This window comes from Melospiza georgiana, chromosome 4 (genome assembly GCF_028018845.1).
Source record: "Melospiza georgiana isolate bMelGeo1 chromosome 4, bMelGeo1.pri, whole genome shotgun sequence".
Classification (NCBI taxonomy): Eukaryota; Metazoa; Chordata; class Aves; order Passeriformes; family Passerellidae; genus Melospiza; species Melospiza georgiana.
The window spans coordinates 74,200,931-74,224,817 of NC_080433.1; the positions used below are offsets into that span (position 1 = coordinate 74,200,931).

Here is a 23,887-nt window from a genome sequence, read left to right on the forward strand (position 1 = left end):
AAAAACAGTAGGTTTTTTTTTAAGTTTTTCTAATTTTGATGGTTGCTGCTTTTTGTGCAGGGAGAATTCAAAGTGTCTGAGCGATACATCACCATGAGTGACCTGACCGCTGCCTTGGAAAAGAACAGAGTGAAGGAGATGTTTGGTGCTGGAACAGCCTGCATTGTATGTCCCATCTCCAAAATTTTATATAAGGGCAAGGTAAGGAAATGTCTCTTTTTTTTTTTTTATCCCTTTCCTTCTTTCTTCTGAATTTTCTCAGAGTTATTTGCAAGTGTGGGAGATTTCTCCTGCACAGGTGGAATTCCCCAGGCATTCAGACTGTAAAGCTGATTTGGTGCTGTTTAGTCTGCACAAAGTTAGTTCAGAGCACATGGGGCAGTGCAGCTGCGTAAAAGGTTGTGCTTTGTCCACTCAACATGATAAGTACAGTAAATATCTCTTAGGTGATACTTCCTGAATTAATAAAGTAGAATAAATGTATTGACATTACCTGGTGCTAACATGAGACATGGAGGTGCTGAGTGAGAAGAACTGTAAATATAAGTGTTGTATTTCTACACAATACACTTTGAAATGAAATGCTGTATATAATGTTACCTCTCCTGCCTGCACAATATTCCCTCCATTTTGGACAGACCTCTTGGAAGGCTTAGGTTGGCCTTTCTTGAACAAGAGCATAACAGTTTAACTCTTTGACTTTTCACTGGCTTAGCAACACCCTCCTGTTTAAAAAAACCAACCAAAAACCCAACACAAAACCCCAAACTAACCACCTTTTCCTATTCATAAGGAGGGCTGGCCAGCATGATAAATATTTATTAAAAATTCTGGCAACCATAAGGTATTCACATATATGTAAGGCTATAAAGAATAACATGTAATAACATGTTGCTCTCTTTCTCTCCCCTTCTTCCTCTCCTTTGTTCCATGCCAGCACTTGCACATCCCAACCATGGAGAATGGGCCTGAAGTCACAACCCGTTTCCTGAATAAGCTAACTGATATCCAGGTAAGGTGTTTCCTCTTCTGTAACCAGGTAAAATAATAAAAGGTGAACGTTTGAAAGGAATGGAAAATAATATTTTTGATAGTGCTGCTAGAGATGGCATTATATAATAGTGTAGATCCTTTGTGTAGTGTGATAATTCTGCCAGTTTTCTTTCCTGGAGAAAGTATGGTAGAGATGAAGTATAGAGATGAAGTATAGTGTGATTTTCCCCTACTTGTCTTGGAAGGTGGGTAAGAGTTGCAAGATGTTACTGTTATCAATGAAATCAAATACTGTTGTTAGAGGTTGCTTTTTAGGGGAAGAAGACAGGATTATGAAGCATCTTAACCACAATCACAAATGAGTACAGGTTAATCAGTGAGGCAGTTAAACACTCACTGGGCACAGCCAGCTCATCACCATTTCCCTTTCTCATTATCTTTCCAATCACACGATCACTTCTCATTCTTAAAGCAATTCCATCCTCTGTCATGTGCTAAATATCAAAGTCTGTTTGGAATCTGTGCTTTATCTCCATGTCTGGGCATTTCAGAAACCATTTCACGTGAAGTCAGTGAGCAGCAGGTGATGGTCCTTTTTATTAAAGTTTCCTGGGTTTTTTTTCCTTATTTAGTGTAGTTTATGATGTGGGGAGTTTGGGGATAGGAGAAGAGCTTGGCAAGTTACAAAGCCCCTTTATTTAAGATCTGATAGGGGTTGCTTGGCAGTATTGACAGGATTTCTTGAAATTGACTCTGATGGTTTCCATTCTACAATTTTGGCTCCAAGTGTTCTTAGATTTGCCACTAAAATTTTTGTGTTCCTGCCAGTAATCCTGTGATCTGTGTCTTTCTCCCTTGAGACAGTGAGCAGTGGAAGACAAAAAGGTATCCAGCCTTTTTCCTGAGGGTCCTTCTGTGCCCTCTCTGATCACAGAGGTCAGAATGGGTCAGGCTGGAAGGGCCCACCAGGGTCATCCCAGAGCACATGGCCCAGGATTGTGTCCAGTTTTGGAATATCCCCAGTGAGAGAGACTCCACACTCTCTCTGGACAATCTGTCCAGTTCTTGGTCACTGCACAATAAAGAAATTCTTCCTCATGTTCAGGTGGAACTTCCTGGGCATCAGTTCCTGTCCATTGCCTCTTGCCTTATCACCTTGGTGTTCCACCACCAGCCAAGGCTCAGGAGGAGGCTGGAAAATGTGGATTGTTGCTGAACATTATCTTTCTGGGACCTTTTCACTTCACTTGCCTGTTGATATGGACTTTTTCACATTTTAGCTGTGCACCCAGTCTGTGTTCATCAGTTACATGCCAGGAGTAAATTTGTTACTCCTGGAAAATGCTGGGCTCTTATGTCTCTGCTAATTTTGGATTCTCTTCCTTCTTTAAAAAAAAAATCAGGAGAGTTAGAACACATAATCATTGAAAACCATTTTTAAAATAATTGATTTAAAGAGGTTGGTGGTTGCTTCCCCATTAAGAGTCAATCAGTGGTTGCTGCTTGTGTTTCTGCACCTTTCTATCTGTGGAGAGCTGGGCTCATATCCAGAAGGACCCCATGATGTTGCACAGAAAGCAATGCTGTGACACAAAAAAGGGACTACATAATAACCTTAAAATGTCAGAGGAGAATCTTCAACCAAGATCTTCTATATTCTCTACCAGGAGGAAAAATGACTGATCTCTTTGCATTATCTCTGGATTATTGTCGAATGATTTGGACAACCTGAGGCTGTTATTCCAAAGAATCTTCCAGTTTTGAAGCATAAAGTGCAATAGAAATCACAGTCAAACACAGCTTTGGTCTGTGTGCTGTTCTGTGGCCTGAACTGGGGCAGTGTATCCATTTCATGTTGAACCATGGGAATTTGTAAAAAAGTGAAAATTCTCAGCACCACCACATTCTGCATGTGAACCTGTGACCAAAGGTGCAGGCTCCATATCCACTGTTTTCATACCAGTTCCCTTGGGTAGACCGCATGCTGCTTTTATTATTTCCATATTCTCTCCATTGTTGTGTTTCCAAGTGTGGTTTCACGCTGCTCTCCTGCAAGTCTGCCCTGTTCAGTGCGATGTCTGTAGATGTGAGCAGCTGCTCAGTGGAACCGGAGCTGGAGTGACAAATTAGAACCTCATGGGCAGAACTGATTCAATTTCTCATGCCACTTGAGAGAGACAGTGGTGGCACTGTCCTTTCTGTCACTGAATGGATATCATGGTTACTAAAGCCTGATAAAGACTTCAAATTGAAGAACATACATTATATAAATTAATGGTGTGCTTATGAATGAATTAGTAACAGTACACTCTCCCATAGCTGTTTGAGTTAGAAGATTTAGGGATGAGGTTTTTTCTGTGGGAATACACTCACTGAAATACCACTCATGTTTCTGTGGGTTTGCACCCATGCTTTGAGAATAAACAAGGTTTTGCTGTGCCCTTTATGACAGGGATTAAGCTGCAACTTGGAAGGGATGGATAGAGAATATGCTATATTGCTTGTGCTACATGATATTAAATACATTTAAACACTGCAGGCAAGACAGCAGAGAAGAGACATTTAATCAAAGCCCCTTTCTTTCTCTGGGCAGTGAAAAACAACCAGGAAAGGACCATGTACGTGTTAATTTTTACAAATTAAAATTTGTTCAAGGAGTGGTGCACAGTGGAAGAGGGACTCGATTGACTAGACTGAGATCACAAAGCCCTTGACAGAATTAAAAATGGAAGCTAAATCTGATTTTATTTGCAGAAAGAAATTATTTTCATTGTGGTATTGCAGCTTCATTCTCCCTTGAATTCTGGGAGCAGGTGCAAACTCTATCAAATGGCAACTCAGACTGGTCCCTGCCACAATTTATGTATTGGAGCATTGGATGATACTGCTGCCTAAAGATAACAAAATTTATAGATAACTGCAGCTGCAGAAAAGGAGCAGCAGAATTAATAATGAAAAGAAGAAGTAGATGTGATAATTTTGAAGGTCAGTTAGAGCCTTGCCTGCTGGAGTAAGGCTAAAACACAAACCCACTGAACACCTTTCCTTTGTGGATCTAGAAGTGTGTTTCTTCTGGCTCATCCTGACTTGGAGCTTTTGTCTTTTCCCTGCTTTAGTGACCTGTTATCACTTTTCCTGCTGATGCAGAGCCTGTACTGGAGGAACTTCCTTTTTTCCACTCTGGAGAAATTAAGTGATCTTTTTGCCTACATAAAGCCTCTAAAATCAGTTTTCATTTCTTGGTTGAAGGTGTTTTTAAGCTCCCTGAATATAACACTCTAAGGGAAAGGACTCCCATCTGCTGCTGTCCCTCCACCTCTGAATTATTTACCTGCTTGAGCCCTGTGTGTGTTTTGGGGTCTCTCTGGAGCATTGTTTGCAGGACTTCTGACAGAGCTTTAGAACATGGAACCAGTCTGGCTGTCAGAAGTGCTGCCTTGGGGCTGAATGCTCCCCTGGAAGTGGATGTGGCTGCATGCCATAGGTTGCCTTCATTTCTGCCTGGTGATCCCATTTGTTTGTGTACAGAAAGACAACTTGTTTTATTTTGGATTACAATTCTCCCTAATTGCACTCTGTGGTATTTGTGATGGTTTTATTTTACATTCAATCAGAATGCTGTAATAAAAAGCCACCTTGACAATAAAAAGAAATAAAATGAAATGTGTTTGTTTATTGGAGCTTGAGCAGAGGCATACTTCTGAGTGAATTAGTGAGCAGGCCTCAGGGAGTAACTGCATTAAACTGATGGAAGTGAAGCAGGGCTGTTCTGTGTCATGTGTGCTGAGTATCATCTCTGCTCCTTCCTAAATCAGCTAGTGTAATATGGGTAAAGCAAGCTGTCTCTAGTCTGTGCCCAAATCAGAGGCAGGTAAAGGCATAAAAAATAATGTAAACTACTATAAGAGCAGTGAAAATGAACATTTCTATGGATAGACCTAAAAAGTTATCATAAACATACACTGATTCTTTTAACTTTTATTCTTAAACTTCATGTTTTGCTTTGTTTCAGTATGGAAGAGAAGAGAGCGACTGGGCAATGGTGGTGCCATGAAGGTGGCAGAGCCTCCGGACACACCTGACATCTGAACAGTGACAAATTCTGTAGCTGCCAGTGTGTAGCATAGTCCCAGTATCAATTTGCTCCCCAGGATGATTGTTTCCACAATCTGGCAAACGTGAACACAATCGTTTTAATTTCTACTGTAATCCTCTTGGTAGAAGCCTGTCTTCTTGGTAGAGGTGCTAAATGTTAGCAATAGAACTTTCCCAATGGTTTTCTTAGTGCCTCCTTATATACAGTCTGGAAACTTGTAAAATGCTCTTCAACTGCTCTTCAGCTTGGTTTGTTTACTGCCTCCACCAACAGAGGATGTTGCCTGTTAGCTGCCCACAGGGTTCTGTTGACATTATTCTGCCTTTTGCTCTGTGTTTGGGAAACAAAATTAGCCATACACTCCATCCTTTCTTACTCTGCTGCTATGGGAGATTGCTGAGTTTGCCTAGCCTGTTAGACGCCCGCCTACTCTATCCAATAACTTTGTTCTTTAGCCCAAAATTCTGCAGGATGGTTCCTGTTGGCCTCTTGCCCTTCCCTCTGTGGGGATTTGCAGTGCCTGCTAGGGCAGTGCATTTCTCTCTGAGAGTTGAGTACATCCTCCTAGGCATGATCTAAAAGGCTGTGTCAGGCTTTTTAAAATGAGATAAAAGTTCCCCTTTGGCCTAGCAGAGCTGGGCTCTGCAGACACAGTGTTACCTTACAGGTGAGTGTCCAGAAAAATGAGATTAGACAACTTTGGCTGTGAAAATTGAACCATTCTTCAAAGAAGCCAAACCTTTGGATTGAGGAGTTTCTTCCATCACCCACTCACGTAATTTAGATCACAAAAATGTTTTCCTTGTCCCTTTCACATACTTGCTGTATCCAGCCTCCATTGCCACATGTACTGCAGAAGGGCCTTCCCATTAAGGAGCAAGCAGTGTTGTCAGCAGAACATGTCTGGGAGAAAAGAGGCTTCATTCAAACCCTGATTTCATTCTAGTTAAGCTGATAATTCATAGACTGCTGCTTTCTCACATGCAGCCTTGATTCTTTGGAAGCAATACAGAGCATGTAGCCACAGTTGGGGAAGTAACTTCTGCAAATGTTCACCAACGACCATCCTGTAATATTTATTAGCTCTCTCCTTCTGCACACAGCTTTGTTGAACAGCTTTAAGATACCTCTTGCCAAAAAGGATAACCATATTCTCTATCAATGTTCCAAAGTGCTACTTCAGTATAAAACTGGTGGAACTTTATTGACACTTTATTGGAGTCCTATAAGAAGTAGAAGTGAAACATTTCTTGTTCTAGTTTGCAGTAGAGATGCACCAGTATTAAGGGAAACATTTAGCACTTTAATTTTTTTAAGACCAACAGTATCTCTCTCTTTTGTAGTTACTGGCATTTGTTAACATAGTTAAAAAGTAAAATATAATTTCTAGTGGACCATCCATGCCTTATGCAGCTGTTAAAGAGCAGCCTTATGGCTTCCTGTTCATTTTTCATCACATTCTGAAGACCCCTCCTTAGCCATCACTTTCTTCTGCTCCCTCAGATGATTTTTCCTGTCTTTGACTGCAGCCCAATCTGATCGTTTAATGAAGAACAGTTGAAGGTTCTCTCTGACAATGTAACTGTTGTTAAAAATTGATGGATAATTTTTTCTTTAGTCTAAAACTGCAAGCACAAAATGTTGTTTCACTCATAGTAGCCATAGTGTTGTGACATTTGAATTTGTATCCCGTGCTGGTCTTTGTTCAGTATCTTATTATGTGTTATAAGCTGCTGGTAGTCTTTCCTTTTATTTAACTAGTAGTCTTTGCTTTTATTTAATTAGATGGCTGGAATATGAACATGGGGAATATGTCAAGGTGCAACATGGGGTAGAGAGTTTTATCCAATGATACCAGTATTGAAATTAAAGTGTGCCTTTGACCAGAGTGTGGAGTGGAGCTCTCTGAAGATTCTGTAATGAGCAGCCATTTGTGGCTTACTGGTACTGAAAAATCTATTCCTTCCCTTAAGTTCATCTTTGATTTATCAGCAAATGGAAAAGTAAAAATATCCTAAGTTCAGATGCATGGCAAAGTGGTTGTGTGATACCTGAACATCTCAGCTTTGACAGAGCTGATAAATGATACCACATATCAGAAATCCCCATGAAGGCCTCAGTATACCAGCAGCAATCTATTCACTAGGCAGAATGAATAAGGACCAGTTAGAAAATTACTTTACTGAAATGTAAACCTGAAAGTTGTTAAATTGTTAAATTGGTTAAGTTGTTAAATTGGTTGCAAGTTATTTAACATGAACCAGGTGGTTTCATTTGTTGTGTTTTGCACTGTTTCCTGCACTGACCAGACAGACACCTCTGTTTTTTCTGCTAATGGAGACTCAAAATAAGGAGATTTGGTAGTGGAATGACCCACAGAAATGAGTGGTCTTTTCTCCCAGGGAAGAATGAAAACGTGGAGTGGGTGTGTGTTGTTGTCTTTAACATCTTGGTTTATTGCCTTGCTCTGTCTGTGTTATCTCAAGGCCATGCTTGTTTCCAAGTGGAATCCAGGGGAATAGGTTTTAGATTCTAAACTTTGAAACCTAAATAAGAGAGCTGACAGATCAGTATAGTACAGGAAATTCTTCTGATGTTGCCTGCTGTCCTACTCTGAATTGTGGCAGTGCATTTTATCCCATTAACCAAAGGAAAGAAATAACATGTGTAAATAACAATCAGTATTTGGTATTGCATTCTCCTTGTTTTTACTTGTAAAATTTAGGAGGGAGCTGTGGTATTCCCTGAGCTAGTAACAGATTGTAAAAGAACATCTGCACATCTTTTCTCCATGTGCCCTATTTGTTTAATTGCAACAGATTTACATAGAAAGAGTATGGTACATCATAACTAGGCAATTATCCATTCTTCATCACTTAGTTATGGTTCTGGTAATTGATCATTTAAGACATAAGACTGTCTAACATTAGGAAAATTTGAAACTGTTAAAAAAAATCAACAAATTAATATTGTTGTGGGATATTAGCATAATTGGATGCGATTATTTAATGTTTAATTGGGTTGATCAAATGAGATTCAGCCTTTCACATGCTTATGTTTTACAAACACTGTACTTTAAAATGATAATACTGAAATCTAATTTTCATATGTTCTTTCTTCTCTGCATTCTTTTGATTATTATTTTCAGTATTGAGCATGTCCTTAATCTTAAGTTTGGTTAGCATGATTGATGACTAAGAAAAAAGTCCTTCAAATAACAGCATTTTCATGAAACTGGCATTTCATGCAAGTTGTTCTGGTGCCAAGAATTATGGCTTCAGCAACTGGCATTATTTAACCAGACTGTTAACTGCAGTGAGGGCAAATTCCTTGAGAATGGCAGGGACAGAGCCAGGTGAGGATGCTGATAAAGGTTCCTGGGGTAGATAACCTGGTCAGTCCAGAGCAGGGCAAAGCAAACAGAATTTTTTCTGGGCTATAGAAAGGAAGAGTGGTAAGACAAAAGCAAGGTAGTGAGATCTCTCTGCCCAGCCATTGTTTACACCTGTTCCACTGTCTCGAGCCAAAATCAGTTATCAGCCACTCCTCCTCTTTGTACATAACCTCTTGTTGGGTTTGCCCAATTCAACACAGAGATATCACAGATCCTTTCCTGTGTATTAGTTTTATTATTTATCCTCAGGCATGAGGAATGGGAATTTGGAAAAATGTGATACTTGAAAGTCATTTGGAGTGCAAGTTATTTGAAATGTCTGTCTTCCAAGAGGTAGACAGAAAAACAGCTGGGACTGATCTCAGAGCTGCTTAATTAGAGGAGGAGCCCTCTTGAATTCAGGGTGGGGTAGAGGAGCTCAGAAGCTTTTCTCAGGTGGTCCTGTCTTGCAGAAACAGATTTGCTGTCCTACAATCCAAGTGATTGAGGTATGAACATGGAGTCTTTTAAACTTTGCACCTTTTATAAAAATTTTGTTTTTAATTTTAGAGTTCTGATGCAGTGTTTGCTGAACTGTTGTCTTACACTATCACATTGCAGTAGCTTAAACATACTTATTCTTTATGTAATCACCTTCTTTGTGTATGCCAAACCCCCTGGTCGTTGTGACTTGGTCACCACTAGAATTGTGATCATTTTGGGTGACATAACTGCACCCTGCTTGTGCTAAACTGAGTACTGAGTGCTGGCAGCAAAGACCAGAGCAGTGAGTGGAAAATCTGCTGTGTCAGGAAGAGGAGCAAGAGGGAAAATGAAAATACCCCTCAGGCCAGTGAGGCAGGAGGGCAGCAGCACATCACATCCACTCTTGGTGAGTCCACTGAGGGACACCACAGGTCTAGCAGGATCAGAGACTGATGTTGGGATTTAAGTTGGTATTAATGCTCTTCACCTGCTCAAACACCTCCATCTGTGCCTACATTTTCAGCTTGGGCCCCTATATCTTCACTGAAAGCTGCAGCACTTCTATATCTTGTAAAACAGTAGAATATTTGGTCAAACAGCTGATGCTCCAAACCGTCTAACAGGTCACTGGTGGATTCTCTTCCCATCATTTGTGTTAAGCCCAGTGGTGGACTGGAGCTGCAAGCAGGAGACAAACACACCATTAACACCATTTCCTAGTCCAGAAAGTTCACAAAGGGTGGATCTGTTCCCTTTGTCTCCTGGACTCACCTTGGCCACTGGGTGACAAAATGCAGAAAGTTCTTTGCCGTAATGAGGACAAGTTACAGTTTCATCTGAAGCTGTTTACAGACCCTTTCTGTTGGAAAGCCAGAAGTCCCAACCTGCTTGAGCTTTGAGGCTTTTAGGAGGGTGCAGAAGTGGTTACTGAAATTGTAGTGGGAAATTAGCAGCCTAGGGAGGGAGAAGTAAACACCTCTGAAGGGTCTCTGTTTTCTCACATGCTGAAAGTTAACTGGGTATTTTACAAGAATCTGAAGCATATAAAAGCAGTAAAGGACAGATGTGTGAAAAAGTACTGGATAAACTAAAGGAAACTCTACCTCATTCTTCTCTAAAGGTTTTTAGAAGCACAATTAAGAGCTCCTAATGGCATTGTTACGTAGTTATCATCTGGCATGAAAGAAGCACTATATTTGTGTGTCTGTACATCCTGTAAGAACTGTATTTTGCTGGCAGTAGAAACAGTCTATACTATTTGCAGTTTTCCTTCATCAGATCTGTATTCAAATGTTCTGTATTCAAATTCAATGTTTCTGTCTCCAATAAAGGAATTTAATTGGCATCTGTTTGTGGCACCTTATGAAATCATGGATGTTGAGTGCAGCTAACTAAGTGTAATTATCCCAGAGATGGGAGCTGCTATGAAATAAATTCTTGAAGGTTGGACTAAAAGAAAAAATAAAATGTGGATGAAGTGTGGCATGTAAGGACAGCAAAGCAAGGCTGCAGTGGCAGACATGTACCTACCCTGCCAAGCCTGCAGGCTGAGCCAGTTCTCTCACTTACAGTAAAATGCTGGACAAATTAAGCAACAAAAGTGCCTACCTGCTAACCATGAAGGAGTTTTTAATATGCCAGGACTGTGTAGCAGTGATTGAATGCAGCTCCCATTCTCAGGGTTTGGGGGTGATGAAGTCAAGGGAGAGAATGCCAGAAAACAGCTTTATACTTGGAGCACTTACTTCACAGGGCATTTTTCAACAGTCATTACTCCCAAATATTTTAACCAGTGGGGAGCCTTTTGAAGATGGAAAGTACTGAAAGTGTGTGTCATTAAAATCTTGACATTTGCCATGTGTGGTGGCTATATTTACAAAAAACTTTTATGTATTCCCCCTTTCCAGAGAAGGGAATACTGTGATTAAAGGTAGTACTGATCCATGCCGTGGTAAATTAGGCATCAGGGTACATTTTCCACCTGGATTGGTTCTCAGTGATTCCAGAGAAAGCTGACACAAGACACTTTAAGGAAGCTGTAGATAGGTAAGTATGATTAATAACTGAGAGTTATTAATTAGTGCTGGGAGAATGAACCTAGTATGTCAGAATAGAATCTGACTTTTTTCCTGTGTAGTAGTAAGTTGAGGACTGATATACAAGGTGCTGAGTAGGCTTCAGGGACCTTTTTTGAAAGACTTTTTGTTTTTCCTCCCATTTGAAACATCTCAGCAGCTGGCAGTAGCTCTATCCAGTGAAGCACTTGCAGTATCACCACCAGCACTGGGTTGTTGGGGCCGCAGAGTAACGATTCTGAGGGCTTTGATCCAGGATACAAACTTGTAAAGTTGATGTGACCAGAAAAAACCAAACCCACAGTTTTAAAATCTTACAGTGAGAGGGCAAAGCAGAAAGCAAATAACGTGCACAATACTACATAAGTAATATAATATTTTAAGTTGTCTTGTGCAGGGATAGAATGTAAGAAAATAAAGATGGTGCAGAAGGTGATCTCACACCTGAGGAGTTGCAGCTGCACTAATCACCAAGATTAGGAACAGACCTGCCCTTAACAGGCCACAGCTGTGTCCAATAAGAAGATTAGTGCTACAAAAGAGTGGGGGAGCTGGGTGAGGAGAGAGTTGGAGTTTGTTGTGCTGTGAGGAGCTGCACATGAGAAATCACTGAGAAGGTATGGGAGCTTTGCAATAAGATGACAACGTTGTCTGAGTTAACTTGTGTGAATAAGGCATGTTTGGATATTCCCAGCATAGAAGACACAGCTTTTCAAAGACAAAGCTGATTAAATACTGATTGGCTGTGTGAGATCTGTGAAGTGGCACTGTGAGAATGCCCAGAACATACCACCCATCCTCAGAACACAGCAAATGTTCATTCAGGGTCTGCCCACAGGAAATGTAGGCAAAGCCCTGCTCTGGATATGCAGCTGGAGCTGTGTGCTCTGCAGGGTTGTTATGTGTGAGGGAGTTGATTTTATATCTGCCCTTTATAGGTGTGCAAATTGAATATCTGCAGGGAGGCTGCCACTGCCAGAAACTCCATCCCTTGTAAAACAGCCAGGCCAGTTCTGACACTCATTGTGACAGGGCTGGAATTCATCCACTGTGTCACACCAGTCCTGTGGGGTACCAGTTGTGGGTTTTTCTGGGTCTGGATTGAAGGCACCTGAGACAGTAGTTCATGTTCACACTCAGGTGTTTATTATTTCTTATCAGTAAAACAGTCTCACTGCTGTGAGTTCAGCAGCTTTTCATTAGAAGGCACAAAATGGCCAACAATCTCTTGGTACGAGGTCTTTTGAACTATCCAGTTAAGAACTGACACCTGGATTATTTCCCCTTTTAATCCAATAACTGATCCCAAAAATCCTGCAATGTGGACTTTTCTGCCCAATTACAAAATGCCACCCAAACCCATGGAGAAGGAGGAAGAAGCAGTGTGAAGAAGAAACCCAGGATGACACCCTGTGCCCTCCATCTTGCTTCCATCCACAACATACTAAAAACCCCAAAACCTCAATTTCTCTCCAAGTGATACACCTACACTGCTCTCTATAATCTATTTCACGCTTTTGTGGATTCCAGTCTGTCTTGAAGTCTGGAAAAAACTTTCTCCATGGATGAGGGTCAGAGTCAGTGCTGCCCTGGGTTCAGGGCACCCCAGAGCAGACAGAGAAGTGTTCCCAGTGCCCTGGGTTTGCATACATAAAACAGACTGGGGCTCAGCTGCCCTTTAGTGATACTTGCACAGCTCATCACCCAGCAGAGCCAGTGGAACACCAATTCCAGCAGAGACTGAACTGGTGTTGGCTCAGAAGCTCACCTGAGGTGATTTCTGTGCTCTGAGGGTGATGAAGGGAACAGCTCCCCTCCTCCCCAGCTGGCCTGTCCCTGCTGTCCCTTCAGGGTGCTGCAGATCCCTGCCTGGCCACAGGAAGCAGAAAGGACATGCCCAGGTGCCCAGCACAGGGAGTGCAGGGCTGCTCTCCTCCCCACAGCAGCATTTGTCTGAAGGACCTGCAGCCAGTCAGAAATCAGCCCCTATGACACATCAGGATTTATATCCCAGGTGCCAGACACTTTTATTATGGCTCTTAAACTTTAATGCACCAGACCTTGCTTAAGTCATTGCTGAATTCTGGGTTAATTTTTTTTTTAACCTTCCTTTAGCTCATACAAACCTTGTGAGTGAAGTCTGTAACATTAGCTTTACTGTGAAGTCCCAGGTTGGATAAGAAAGGACCTTTTGAAGGTTTTGTGTCATGAGGGCATGTCTGAAAACTGACTAGAGCAGACAGTGAAAAATATGCCCATCTGTTTAGGAAACCTTAGTGCTTTAACATTTGCAGAAAAATGTCACAGATCAGCCTGCTGTCCTAGGATTTGTTACCTCTAGGGATGGGGTTCTGACCATCCTGTTGTTCTGGATCCTCCTAAGAATCACATTGCTTTAAATGCTTAAAACCTTCATACCATCCCCACCCTCCACGGCAGAATCTATCCTTGTATCATACAAAGGACAGAAAATCTTGGAAGTTTGTCAGGTGTTCGTATTCCTGTCTTAGAAGTGCACTCCCACATGTACCAATCTGTAAGCACAACTCATAGCACAGGTACCCTTTGCTACTCCCTCCTTTTGCAGGTAGAATATTTTTAAGGGTAAGGTTAGAAAGGTTTCAAGGTTAAAAATCCTCTCTAATCCCATTTCCATGCACAGAAGGAGTGGGTCAGTGGGGACAGATCCCACCTGTGCTCAGTTTGTTGTGGTCAGAATTTTACTTTGTTTACTTTGCTGTCAGGTGGCTGCAATCACCTCACAGTTCCCCTTGCAAAGCCATTATTTTGCTGGTGGAAAGGTGCTTGGAGGGACACCCTGCCCTGCTGAGAGAAATTACATTTCCCTGGGCTCTCTTTGGTGTCTCCATCATCCATTGGTGTCTCTGTCCTGGCTGGGAGGTGCTGGTGGCTGCTCTCAGGTGAGTCTCTAATCCAAATCTGAGTCTCTAATCAAAAACCCTTCAGATTTCTCAGGGGCCTCTCAGACTGCTGAGTTTGTAGGCTCTGTGTGTGCTGAGGTGGGAAGCAAAGTGAGCTGTGTTGTGTGTGTTTTCCTCAGGACCAAAGAAACACAGTTTTGGGGATGTGGGCTTTACTTGTATTGCACACTGGAAGAATTCTGTCTGAGGAACCTTTTGGTCCCCTCACATTGCTGAAATGAGGCTTCTTTTTAAAAAAGAAGTTGAAGACACTATTACCTAGCTTGGCTGCCTGTATTTTTGATGTCATGGAAGGAATCCAGTGAGACCCCAAATGCTGCATTTTTTCCCTTCTGCAGTCTGACTTCCTAAAGAGGCACAATTTGTATATTTAATTTTGTGACTTCAGGGAATCCAGATTGCAATCTGCCAGCCTGGGCAGAGGCTTATTTAACAATATGTGCATGAAAGCCTTGTAACTGAGACTGGTATTGTGCATATGGGCCATCAGCAATCAGCACAGTTTTAGGTCAGATGGCTGCCTGGTTTGGAGAGGTAATTGCTGTTGAGTTCCTACCTTGCAATTTCTTACATCTCCTGGGGTGAATCTTAGAGCTTGATGGTTCCTCTTTGGCTCTCAGGGTCCCTTGAGGACATTCCCTTATGGTATATCTGAGTGGCACAAAGGAAGACTCCTTATTCCACATTTCCTTCATATTTCAACAGCAACAGAACATCAACATCTGTGTTATTTACCCATTTTTGCACGCCTGTAATATTGACAAGCTTTTTAGTACTAACACAAGCCAGGAGTTAAGAGAGGTGTCAATAAATGAAAGTTTCAGCCTGAAAAAAGGGAAAGTTTCCCCAGTTTTACAGGATAAGATCATATTAAAAATCCAACCTTATTTTCTGAACATGTGCATGTCCCTGCCAAGCCTCACAGCCTCTTTATGGCAACTTTTTCCTGGAAAGAGAAAGTAGCATGAACAAGGCTTTATTATCTGTTACTGAAATTTAAGCAGCATGAAGGAGAGCCAATGTTTGACTCAATGAAACTCTCATCAAATTAGATTTGAAGTTCAGGGCAAAATTAATCTGCTGTAGAGTTGTTTAACCTGTTGTTTTCTCTGAGAAAACAGATATCATCAGGAAAAATAATTTTGTGTTTGTGTAGAGCTGGTAGCCAGAAAGTGTTATGGTTTTCATTAAAAAAAAAAAAAAAAGTAATTCAGGGAAAAAAATAACATTATGACCCCCAGATAATCAGTAATCAACCAAGAATATTGTAACAGTTACTACTTCATTCAGTCATCAGATGATAAGTTTGAGATCTTTCATGGAAAACTGAAAATCAAACTGCAATTACAGTAAATTGCAAAAACTAGGATGGCTTGTAACGATTTATTTTTAAAAGACATTGCTTCTCTTGGTGTGCATAATACACACTTCTCTGCAGCCCATAATGTAAGTTTATCGGAGAAGTGATTTTCTTTAAGGAAAAACAACAAGCAATCTGGAAAGGAAGGGAAGATCAGCAGTTATCCCTGCTTGGCTCCTTCCTGTGCCTTCGAGCAGGACAGGTGACCTGTGGGGGTACCAGTTGTTGGTTTTTCTGGGTCTGGATTGAAGGCACCTGAGACAGCAGTTCATGTTCACACTCAGGTGTTTATTATTTCTGATCAGTAAAACAGTCCCACTGCTGTGAATTCAGCAGCTTTTCATTAGAAGGCACAGAATGGCCAACAATCTCTTGGTACAAGGTCTTTTACGACTAAACTACCCAATTAAGAGCTGACACCTGGATTATTTTCCCTTTTAACCCAATAACTGATCCCACAGAGCTGCAATGGGGACTTTTCTGCCCAATCACAAAATGCCACCCAAACCCATGGAGAAGGAGGAAGAAGCAGCACGAAGAAGAAACCCAGGATGACACCCTGTGCCCTCCATCTTGCTTCCATCCTCTACATACTAAAAATCCCAAAACCTCAATTTCTCACCCAGTGACACACCTACACTATTCTCTATAACCTATTTCACACTTTTGTGGGTTCCAGTCTGTCTTGAAGTCTGGGAAACTTTCTCCATGGATGAGGGTCAGAGTCAGTGCTGTCTTGGGGGTCAGGGCACCCCAGAGCAGACACAGGAATATTCCCAGTGCCCTGAGGTTTCCACAGTGACCCTCCTAGCTGCTGTTTCCAGCTGTAAAAGGGGGTAACAGCTCCCTGGAGACAGAGGTGGATGCATGGCAGGCTGGGTGATCCATGAGCAGGGGAGGGCCAGATGGACCTGAATTCAGATTCCACCATGGCTGCCTTCTCCACACTAATTTGTAATAGTAGGCTTATTTTTCAATTAAACCTTGTGATCACATCTCTGCCAAGTTCAGTGTTGCCTCCAGTTTCAGTAAAACTTCACAAGCTGGAGCACTGCCTACAGCTGACAGTGACATTTAAATGCGAGAAAAATCAAGCTCATGCATGGCCAAGCCTTCTAGAATTCCTTGTCAGCCTACAGTATGGATTCTGGCTTAAACAAATAAACAGCCAGCTCATTTTCACCTAACCTTGGGAGAGTTTGCATTGCCTAAATGTTCTGCTCCCAGCCCCAGGTGACATCTTCTGGGATTCTGAGTGTTCAGAAGCAAATTAACGATGCCAGCAGCAGGCATCTGGACACAGAGCTATGATTTTTGCAGAAGAATGTCCATTTTAATCCCTTCTCCTTTGTGCATGGGGACCAAACATAAATTGAACCTCAGGGGAGGAAGGCAAGCTGCAAGGAGGGCTTTGGAGTCTGTTCCAGAAATTCAGGTTTCTAGTGCCCATAATTTTTGCATGTTCACTTTTCCTAATTGAGGACCAGCTGTTTTGCAAATACAAAGATCTTTTATGTCACTGACCAGGACAAAAGAATACACACAGGTGAGACTTGAAGCATTTACTGTGTTCAGCTTTGTGATCTTGACCCAAGCCCACACAATGGGGAAGACCTGCAGACATCTGTGGGAAAAACACTTTAGTTATTGCTTCAGAGAGACAGGATGGGCTGAGCTGCAGTTCAGGGACTTACCCAAAACCTTCCAGCTCCAGAACTGCCTGCCTGCATGTGCAGCTGTTACTGCAGGAGCCCTTTGGTGCCTGTCACTGTCATACTCTCTGAAAAATCCTCTTTGCCAGGTTTTCTTCTCCTGGGAAGATGAGAAGCCTCAGAAAAGAATGAAAACAATAATTATCTGATTGCTTCTCCCTGTTTTGCTGCTTTGGAATGTGGTCTGGAGATTGTTACCAACTGGTCATTGTTTGGTTTCATGTGAATTGTTTTAACTTAATGACCAATCATGTCCAGCTGTGTCAAGGCTCTGGAGAGTCACAAGTTTTCATTATTCTTATTAAGCCTTGTGTATGTATTCTTTCTCTGTTCCTTAGTATAGTTTCAGTATAGCATTCTTTAACATAATATAGTGTAAGAAAATAATAAATTAGCCTTCTAAGAACATGGAGTCAAAATCATCAATTCCTCCTTTATCCTGGGGACCCTGAAAATACCACAGGAGCCTGAGTGTGTTAGTGAAGAATTGGGGATTGTGGCTCTTGCCTGGCTTTGCTCACTGTGCCTGCACAAGGAGGTTATTCCATGGCTGCCTTCTTGCTCCTTTATGCGTCACCACACGTGTCCAACTGACCAGATAATTAATCTCTGGGTGTGCAAGATGTGGGGAAATGGCTGATACAGAGTAGTGGTATTTTTGGGGTCCCCAGGACGAAGGAGAATGGAGGATCTGACTCCATGTTCTTAGAAGGCTAATTTATTATTTTATGTGCTTATATGAAAGAATACTATACTGAAACTATACTAGGGAATAGAGAAAGGATCCTTACAGAAGGCTTAACAAGATACCAATTAAAAACTTGTGACTGCTTCCGGAGTCCCAACACAGCTTGGCTGGGATTGGTCATTAAGTTAAAAGAATTCACATGTTGGATAAGCAATCTCCAGACCACATTCAAAAGCAGAAAACACAGGAGAAGCAATCAGATAATTATTGTTTTCATTTCTCTCTGAGGCTTCTCAGCTTCCCAGGAGCAGAAATCCTGGTGAAGGGATTTTCCAGAAATGTGACAGTGACACAGAGTGAGACCTGTGCTTGGCCTCTTCTTTCCTGCTCACCAGTGAATTATTTTTGTGGCTTAAACACACAATGTAATGCTGGTTTGAAAGAAAAAAGGGGAAAAAAGGATCAGAAAGGTTCTTCTGTGACCTCCACTGCAGAAGCAAGAGCTGGCATCTGCCCTGGAGCCCCTGCAGTCAGTGTCTATTACATCCATGTCTGTCTTGTTCCTGCTTTTGCTTTTCCAGGTTAATGCGATTTTCAAGTGCCTGAACTGCAGGAACATTTGTTCCCTGATGGAACACTGAACTCCCAACTTTTCTTCCTTCAGCTTGCACCTAAAACCTGCCTTGTCTCCAGCAATCATGTTGTGACCCCTCTGATCTCCACCGGCAGGATGACTCTAGGTTCTTTATCACAATTCTAACTCTCTAAGCAAATTATTCCTTTCACTTGAGATGCCTGCTTGGCTCTTCTACGTGAAGAAAGACATCCATGGAAGGCTGTGTGCAGCTGTCTCCTCCCCTAGAAATTGTAGAAGAAAAGATGAAAGAAGTTGTTTCCTGCGTACAAAAGAAAAACAGGATAACCTTGCACATTTTAAGCTCACGACACAACAGCCACAAAGAGAACAGCAAAGCCTCTGTGAGGATTGTGAGACCTGCTGTACATAATCAGCCTTCAGCCCTGCTTACAGCCCAAGCGTGACATTGTGCCAGTGCTTAGGGCCATTCCATCAGTGCCCACAGAGCGCTGCAGATCTGCCACTGGAGCTGCATTTGCTGTTTGCACAGTAAAGCCATACCTGGCCACAGCCCCACACAGGAAAAGTTGTACAAGGAAATGCACTTTTTTGGCTTTTTTCTTCTTTTTTTCTTTGCAAGAACAACAGAGTCATTTGGGGCTTTGGCTGGCACAGCTATGCTGGGGAAATCACAAAAATCACAATTCACCATGCTCCTAGCTGGCATGGCTGTTAGCAGAAGTTTGGAACAGAGTCCCAGTCTCACAGGGCTCTCCCAGCTCAGGAAGAACAGATTGCCTTTAAACTCACTGATCCCAGGCAACTCAGGCCTTTGGTGCTTTCCTGACAGCCCTGGGAGCTTGTGTGAGCTAGAGCAGGCTTTGCAGAGCTTTTCTAATGTTCTGTGATTTGATTCAAACCAGAATATCCTTCCTTCATCCCTAAGTGCTCCTACCACGTTCCTTTCTGGAGCAGACTGCAGTACCTCTCCAGAAGGTCATTTGTAACCATTTTTGCTTTAACCCATAACCAATTATTTATCTGATACCAGAATTTGGAATAGGTTGGGAAATTGGATCTTGTTCTGGTTACCTTCCAGGCTTTAAATGTGCTGTAGAAAAAAAACAGGTCAACTCTCCAAACAAAAAAATATTCTCTTTTCCTTGCCATCCAGCACCCTGTCCTCTTAAAAAAAAAAAAAAAAAAAAAAGAAAAAAAAAAAAAGGCAAAACCAAATACAGAGAACAGAGGTTGTGTATTTCAACATTAAAACTTCTATATTCGTCCTGCCAAGAAACACAACAGTATTAATTAATTTTGTACTTATTTAAAAGCTTTAGTACTATGTTCCTTCCAAACCAAATAAAAACCAATATAAAATTCCTCTTATACTGAAATAACGTACAAAAGGGAGCATTTGAGACAGTCTACCTAAGAGTGGAGCACAAGCACCATCATCTTAACTTCCAGAGTGCTACCTTGTAAATTTATTTTCTTATACCACATTGTCTGTTTTTTCATCGCTACTCCCCAGGTTATTGCCCAGCAGCATTCAGAGTCATAACAAAATAACTTTTAATTCTTTGCTGGTTGGATTTCAGCTAAGTCCAGCCTTTCTCATGGTGTGTTCAGTGATGTTTTCCTGGTGGAAAGACATGGGCTGGGGCTGCTGCTCCTGAGCCCTCTGTGCTTGTCTGCCAGGGAGGAGGATTGGCCAAGCGCCTTTGTGAGGCTGTACCGGCTGTGTGTCACAGCTGGGCCAATGTGTGGTGTCCTGAACACATCCCTGCCCTCCAGAGTCTCCTCATCCCACTGGGGTCCTGTCTAAGGACCACCACTCTCCTTGGCTAGAAGGAGCAGCCACTTAGAGACTGGGATAAAGACTGGGATAAAGACTGGGACAAATTTTCCCTGCAGATCCCCAGTGAAGCTGCCTTTGGTGTTTATAGAAATGCACCAAGTGCAGGTGAATGCTCACACCTGCCTTGTCCCTTGTATTGCTCCAATTCCGGCTGTGGGTGGGTGGGATCTGCCCCTGATGCAGCTGTGCTCACACCTGCTCTGCTCCTGGCACTGCTGGCAGCGCAGTCTGATTGCTGCCCCTGCCACAGGGCACAGGCAAGGAGCTGGGGATGGGGCAGAGTCAGAGCTTGGAAAGGCTCAGCCGCAGGCAAACGTGAGCCAGGCCGTGTTGTCTTAACACATTTTGGGAGATAAAAGTGGTCTCCTACCTTCTAGGCAGCAGTGAACCATTATCTGGGCTACAGGATATAAAACTGAGGGAATCCCAGAGGCTCAAGGAGAACACACCTGAATTTGAACGATTTAATTATTTTTTTAAAATTTCTTGCTTCCCTTTCTGTTATTTATGAGGAAAACCAGTTTCATTCATTTGCAAAAAGCAAGGAGTCATTTCCTGACTTACTATACCTGACTTATTATGCGCTGATTATACAGTTTAAGTTGACTTTTGAATCACTAATAAAGCCTAAGCCAAAATCATAGGCAAGGTTTTAGAACCCTTCAGAACAACCTTGAAAATCCTAAGGATATTTTGCTAAGTAAACCCAACATCTGTCTTCCTTGGCTTCACTGTTTTTAAACTGCCTGATACAAATATTTCACCTTTCATCTCCATCATATGTGCTAAGAAATGATGTTTAAAAATAATTTATTCCCTTCTAAGGCATGTAGAGCTTTAGAAAAAAAGGTAGCAGGTATTATCGAGCTTGCAACAAACACAGCTGTTTACACTGTATCAGGGATATTTTTTTTCTAATTTTGATGATGTCCAAACTTTATGGCTGCAGATACTTTGAAGTGGTGTTGCTCATCTTTTTTGTCATCTTTACCCTCTCCTTTTCTCAGGAATCTTTGCAGCCGGATCATTGGAAACATCACAGAGTTAGACAACATGCTCCTGGTCTTTGCAGCTTGTGTACAGCAGCACTTTGCTTTAGTGTTTTCAGATCTCCTCCCATCAGTTCTCCTAACTTTGTCCCCACTACAAACCTTTGCGTTTTTGTGCAAAAGATTGCATTAGCTGCTTAAAGTGAGAAGCAGAAATTAACAGCATCATCCTCAGTGCTAACAAATAGCATGCCTTCAGATACATTCAAAAGCTGTGAGTGAGACTCAGAAAAGATACAGCTTTTGCTTTTGTCGTGCAATTCTACCCACCCTAGGCTCTTGATAGTCTTTCCAGAGTTTTTGTCCTGTTGGGGATGATTTGTAAATTATTTCATATCATGCAGGGAAGCCCCAAGACCTTTGAGAAGAAAATGACCTTTGGCTTCACATTGAAGCCTTGTTACAAACCAAATCCTCCTCCCAGCAGTGGCAGTGCTGCCCACTGCTCTGTTCCTCAGCTTTTTGGAGTGCTCCTGGGCTGGAAAGAGCCAAGGAAAATGGAAGGGGAAGATGCTTGCCTTGGGGATTACTCCCTTCTTCCACATCAGTTGCTCACAGTTGCAAAGGGGGTACAGCCAGTGTTGGGACTGCAAAGTGTGTAAAGACCAGCTCTATAGTTCACCTGTGTCAAATATAATCACCAGAGAGAGTTTCATGCCATAATATTTCAGGGCAAAAATAATGACATAATTACACAAATATTACGGGAAAGCTGGTTCTCACAATATTTCCAGGTTGAAGAAATTAGCTAGGGACACATCCCGAATGTATGGGTGTATTTTCTGTAAAACAGCAAGGCTTTAAGCATCAGTTGAGAGTGGAATTGTTTCTGGATGCTGCTGCTGGATCGCAGGAGCTCCGTGCTGCTTCTCCATCCCCAGCAGAGCAGCCTTTCCTCTCTCAGTCAGCAATAGATGGCGCTCAGTTTCCACCTGTCCCACGACGGCTGTAGAAAATGTATTTGAAGTAATTAGGGCTGCTAAGAGATAACACTTAAAAGGGTTACTGCTGAAGTTGATGAAAGTGTGTGGGCATGGAGAGGCAGGAGCGCCAAGATGCTTCACCAGCTGGAGAAGTCTTAGGTGAGATAGTCTGGCTGCCAGAACAGGCTGCCAAGATAGTCAGAGGGAAGGAGCCAGGAACTGGAGAAGGATTTGCAAATTCTTGAGAACAGCTCTGCGATCCCCGAGCTGGCTGGGTCAGGTAATGCCTGTCATTATCAGCGATTGAGGATCCCAGGCCAGACACGTTAAAATTCCGCTCGGGATTCTCAGGCTGGCTCTTGGTTTGTCACAAACTCCTCTTGTCCTGGTGATACCTCGGGGTTTTAGCTTTTATTTTATTTTAATTTATTTTTCCTTTTCTGATTCTGTGTTGCTTCGGTGTGTGGGTCTGGGTTTTATATTAGGGGATGGTAAGCTCTGTGCACAGAGCAGGGAGACAAAACAATTCCTGCTCCAGCACCAAGGACAAATGACCCAAATCTCAGCCCAGGAGCACAAACCCCGTGGGCTGGAGAGAGAAAAACAAGCAGGGTGGGACTGCCTGGGCTGAAGCTGGAATGGGACAATGAACTGCAATATACAAATGGACAAAACTTATAAAAATGTGAGATCTTGTGACCAAACCCTCCTTTCCTTCCATCTTGGAACCATCCAGGCAGAGCCACAAGTGTGGCTCTGGTACTGCCAGGGTGTGGCCTTTGAAGGCTCTTCAGTAAATATCCTTTTATTCCCCTTAACTCTGTCTAGCCTCTGTTCCAGCTGTTTAAGGCACCTCTGGGATTAACCCATCCCCAGCCTGGGGGATGTGCTGGGGCTGTGTCAGCTGGGCAAGGCTGGGCTGGCAGAACCAGACAGAAGGGTTTGTGACAAAAGGGTTTTGTCACCATGAGCAGCTTTGTGACAGTCCTGCTGGCCATCACCCCCTGGCTCTGGGAATTTACAGGTGTGGCAGGCACATACAGCCCTTTTCCATGTGAAGAAGAAGGGGCAGGGAAGAGGCTTCCCTAGAGAATTTTGTATTCCTTTTTGGTGGCTCATTTTGGAGCACCATCACAGAGTAGGGCTCACAGTTTTCCTTGCCCTTTCTTTTTCTTTTGTGCCGCAGCTCAGCAGCCCCAAGGTGATGGGTACAGGTGAGGAAAAGGAGAGGAGCAGCTTATTGCAATAGCAGATCGCTCTTGTGCAGGCTGTGGAAATGATATTCATGAGAGGAGAGGCTGTCCTGCTGGGAGGCCGAGCACAGCTGGTGCCATATGGCCTTCCCTCTGCTGCTCTGATAGCTATTCTCACCTGGCCACTCTGAGCAGCTGCCTGCAGCCCCTCATGGGCTCCTTGCTGCTCTGCATTCTGCCCTCATGCAGGATCATGGATCCCTGCACCTTAGTACAGGCATGGAGCTACTTATAGAGAGGTGTGGAGTGTGTTTGCCACGATTAGCTGGGGGTATACCCCATCTTTAGCCCTCAAATGCTTTGCGAAAATCAGATATATCGTGAAAACCTTTGACAAACTGCTTTTCTTAAACAGTATCCCTCCCCTGACACATCTAAACATACCTTTTTTTTTCTCCATCATGGAAAAATCTGTTTCTTCATTTCCCAGCAGGCTTCTCCTCAGAGCTGTTTTGCATAATGGAGTGAGCTAAGTCAGAGTGGTTTGTGGATGATGGCT

General features: G+C 42.6%; 1 protein-coding gene across 2 annotated transcripts in view; it reads left to right on the forward strand.

The window, feature by feature from the left end:
* BCAT1 (branched chain amino acid transaminase 1) overlaps positions 1 to 10,291 on the forward strand; it is a 54,210-nt gene extending 43,919 nt beyond the window's left edge. For both annotated transcript variants that reach the window (XM_058022545.1, XM_058022546.1), the window contains exons 9-11: positions 61 to 201; positions 938 to 1,012; positions 5,006 to 10,291. In XM_058022545.1, coding sequence (XP_057878528.1) covers positions 61 to 201; positions 938 to 1,012; positions 5,006 to 5,047 — 258 coding nt within the window. In that variant the 3' untranslated portion in view covers positions 5,048 to 10,291. The remainder of the gene's footprint in view (positions 1 to 60; positions 202 to 937; positions 1,013 to 5,005) is intronic.
* The last annotated feature ends 13,596 nt before the right edge of the window (positions 10,292 to 23,887 follow it).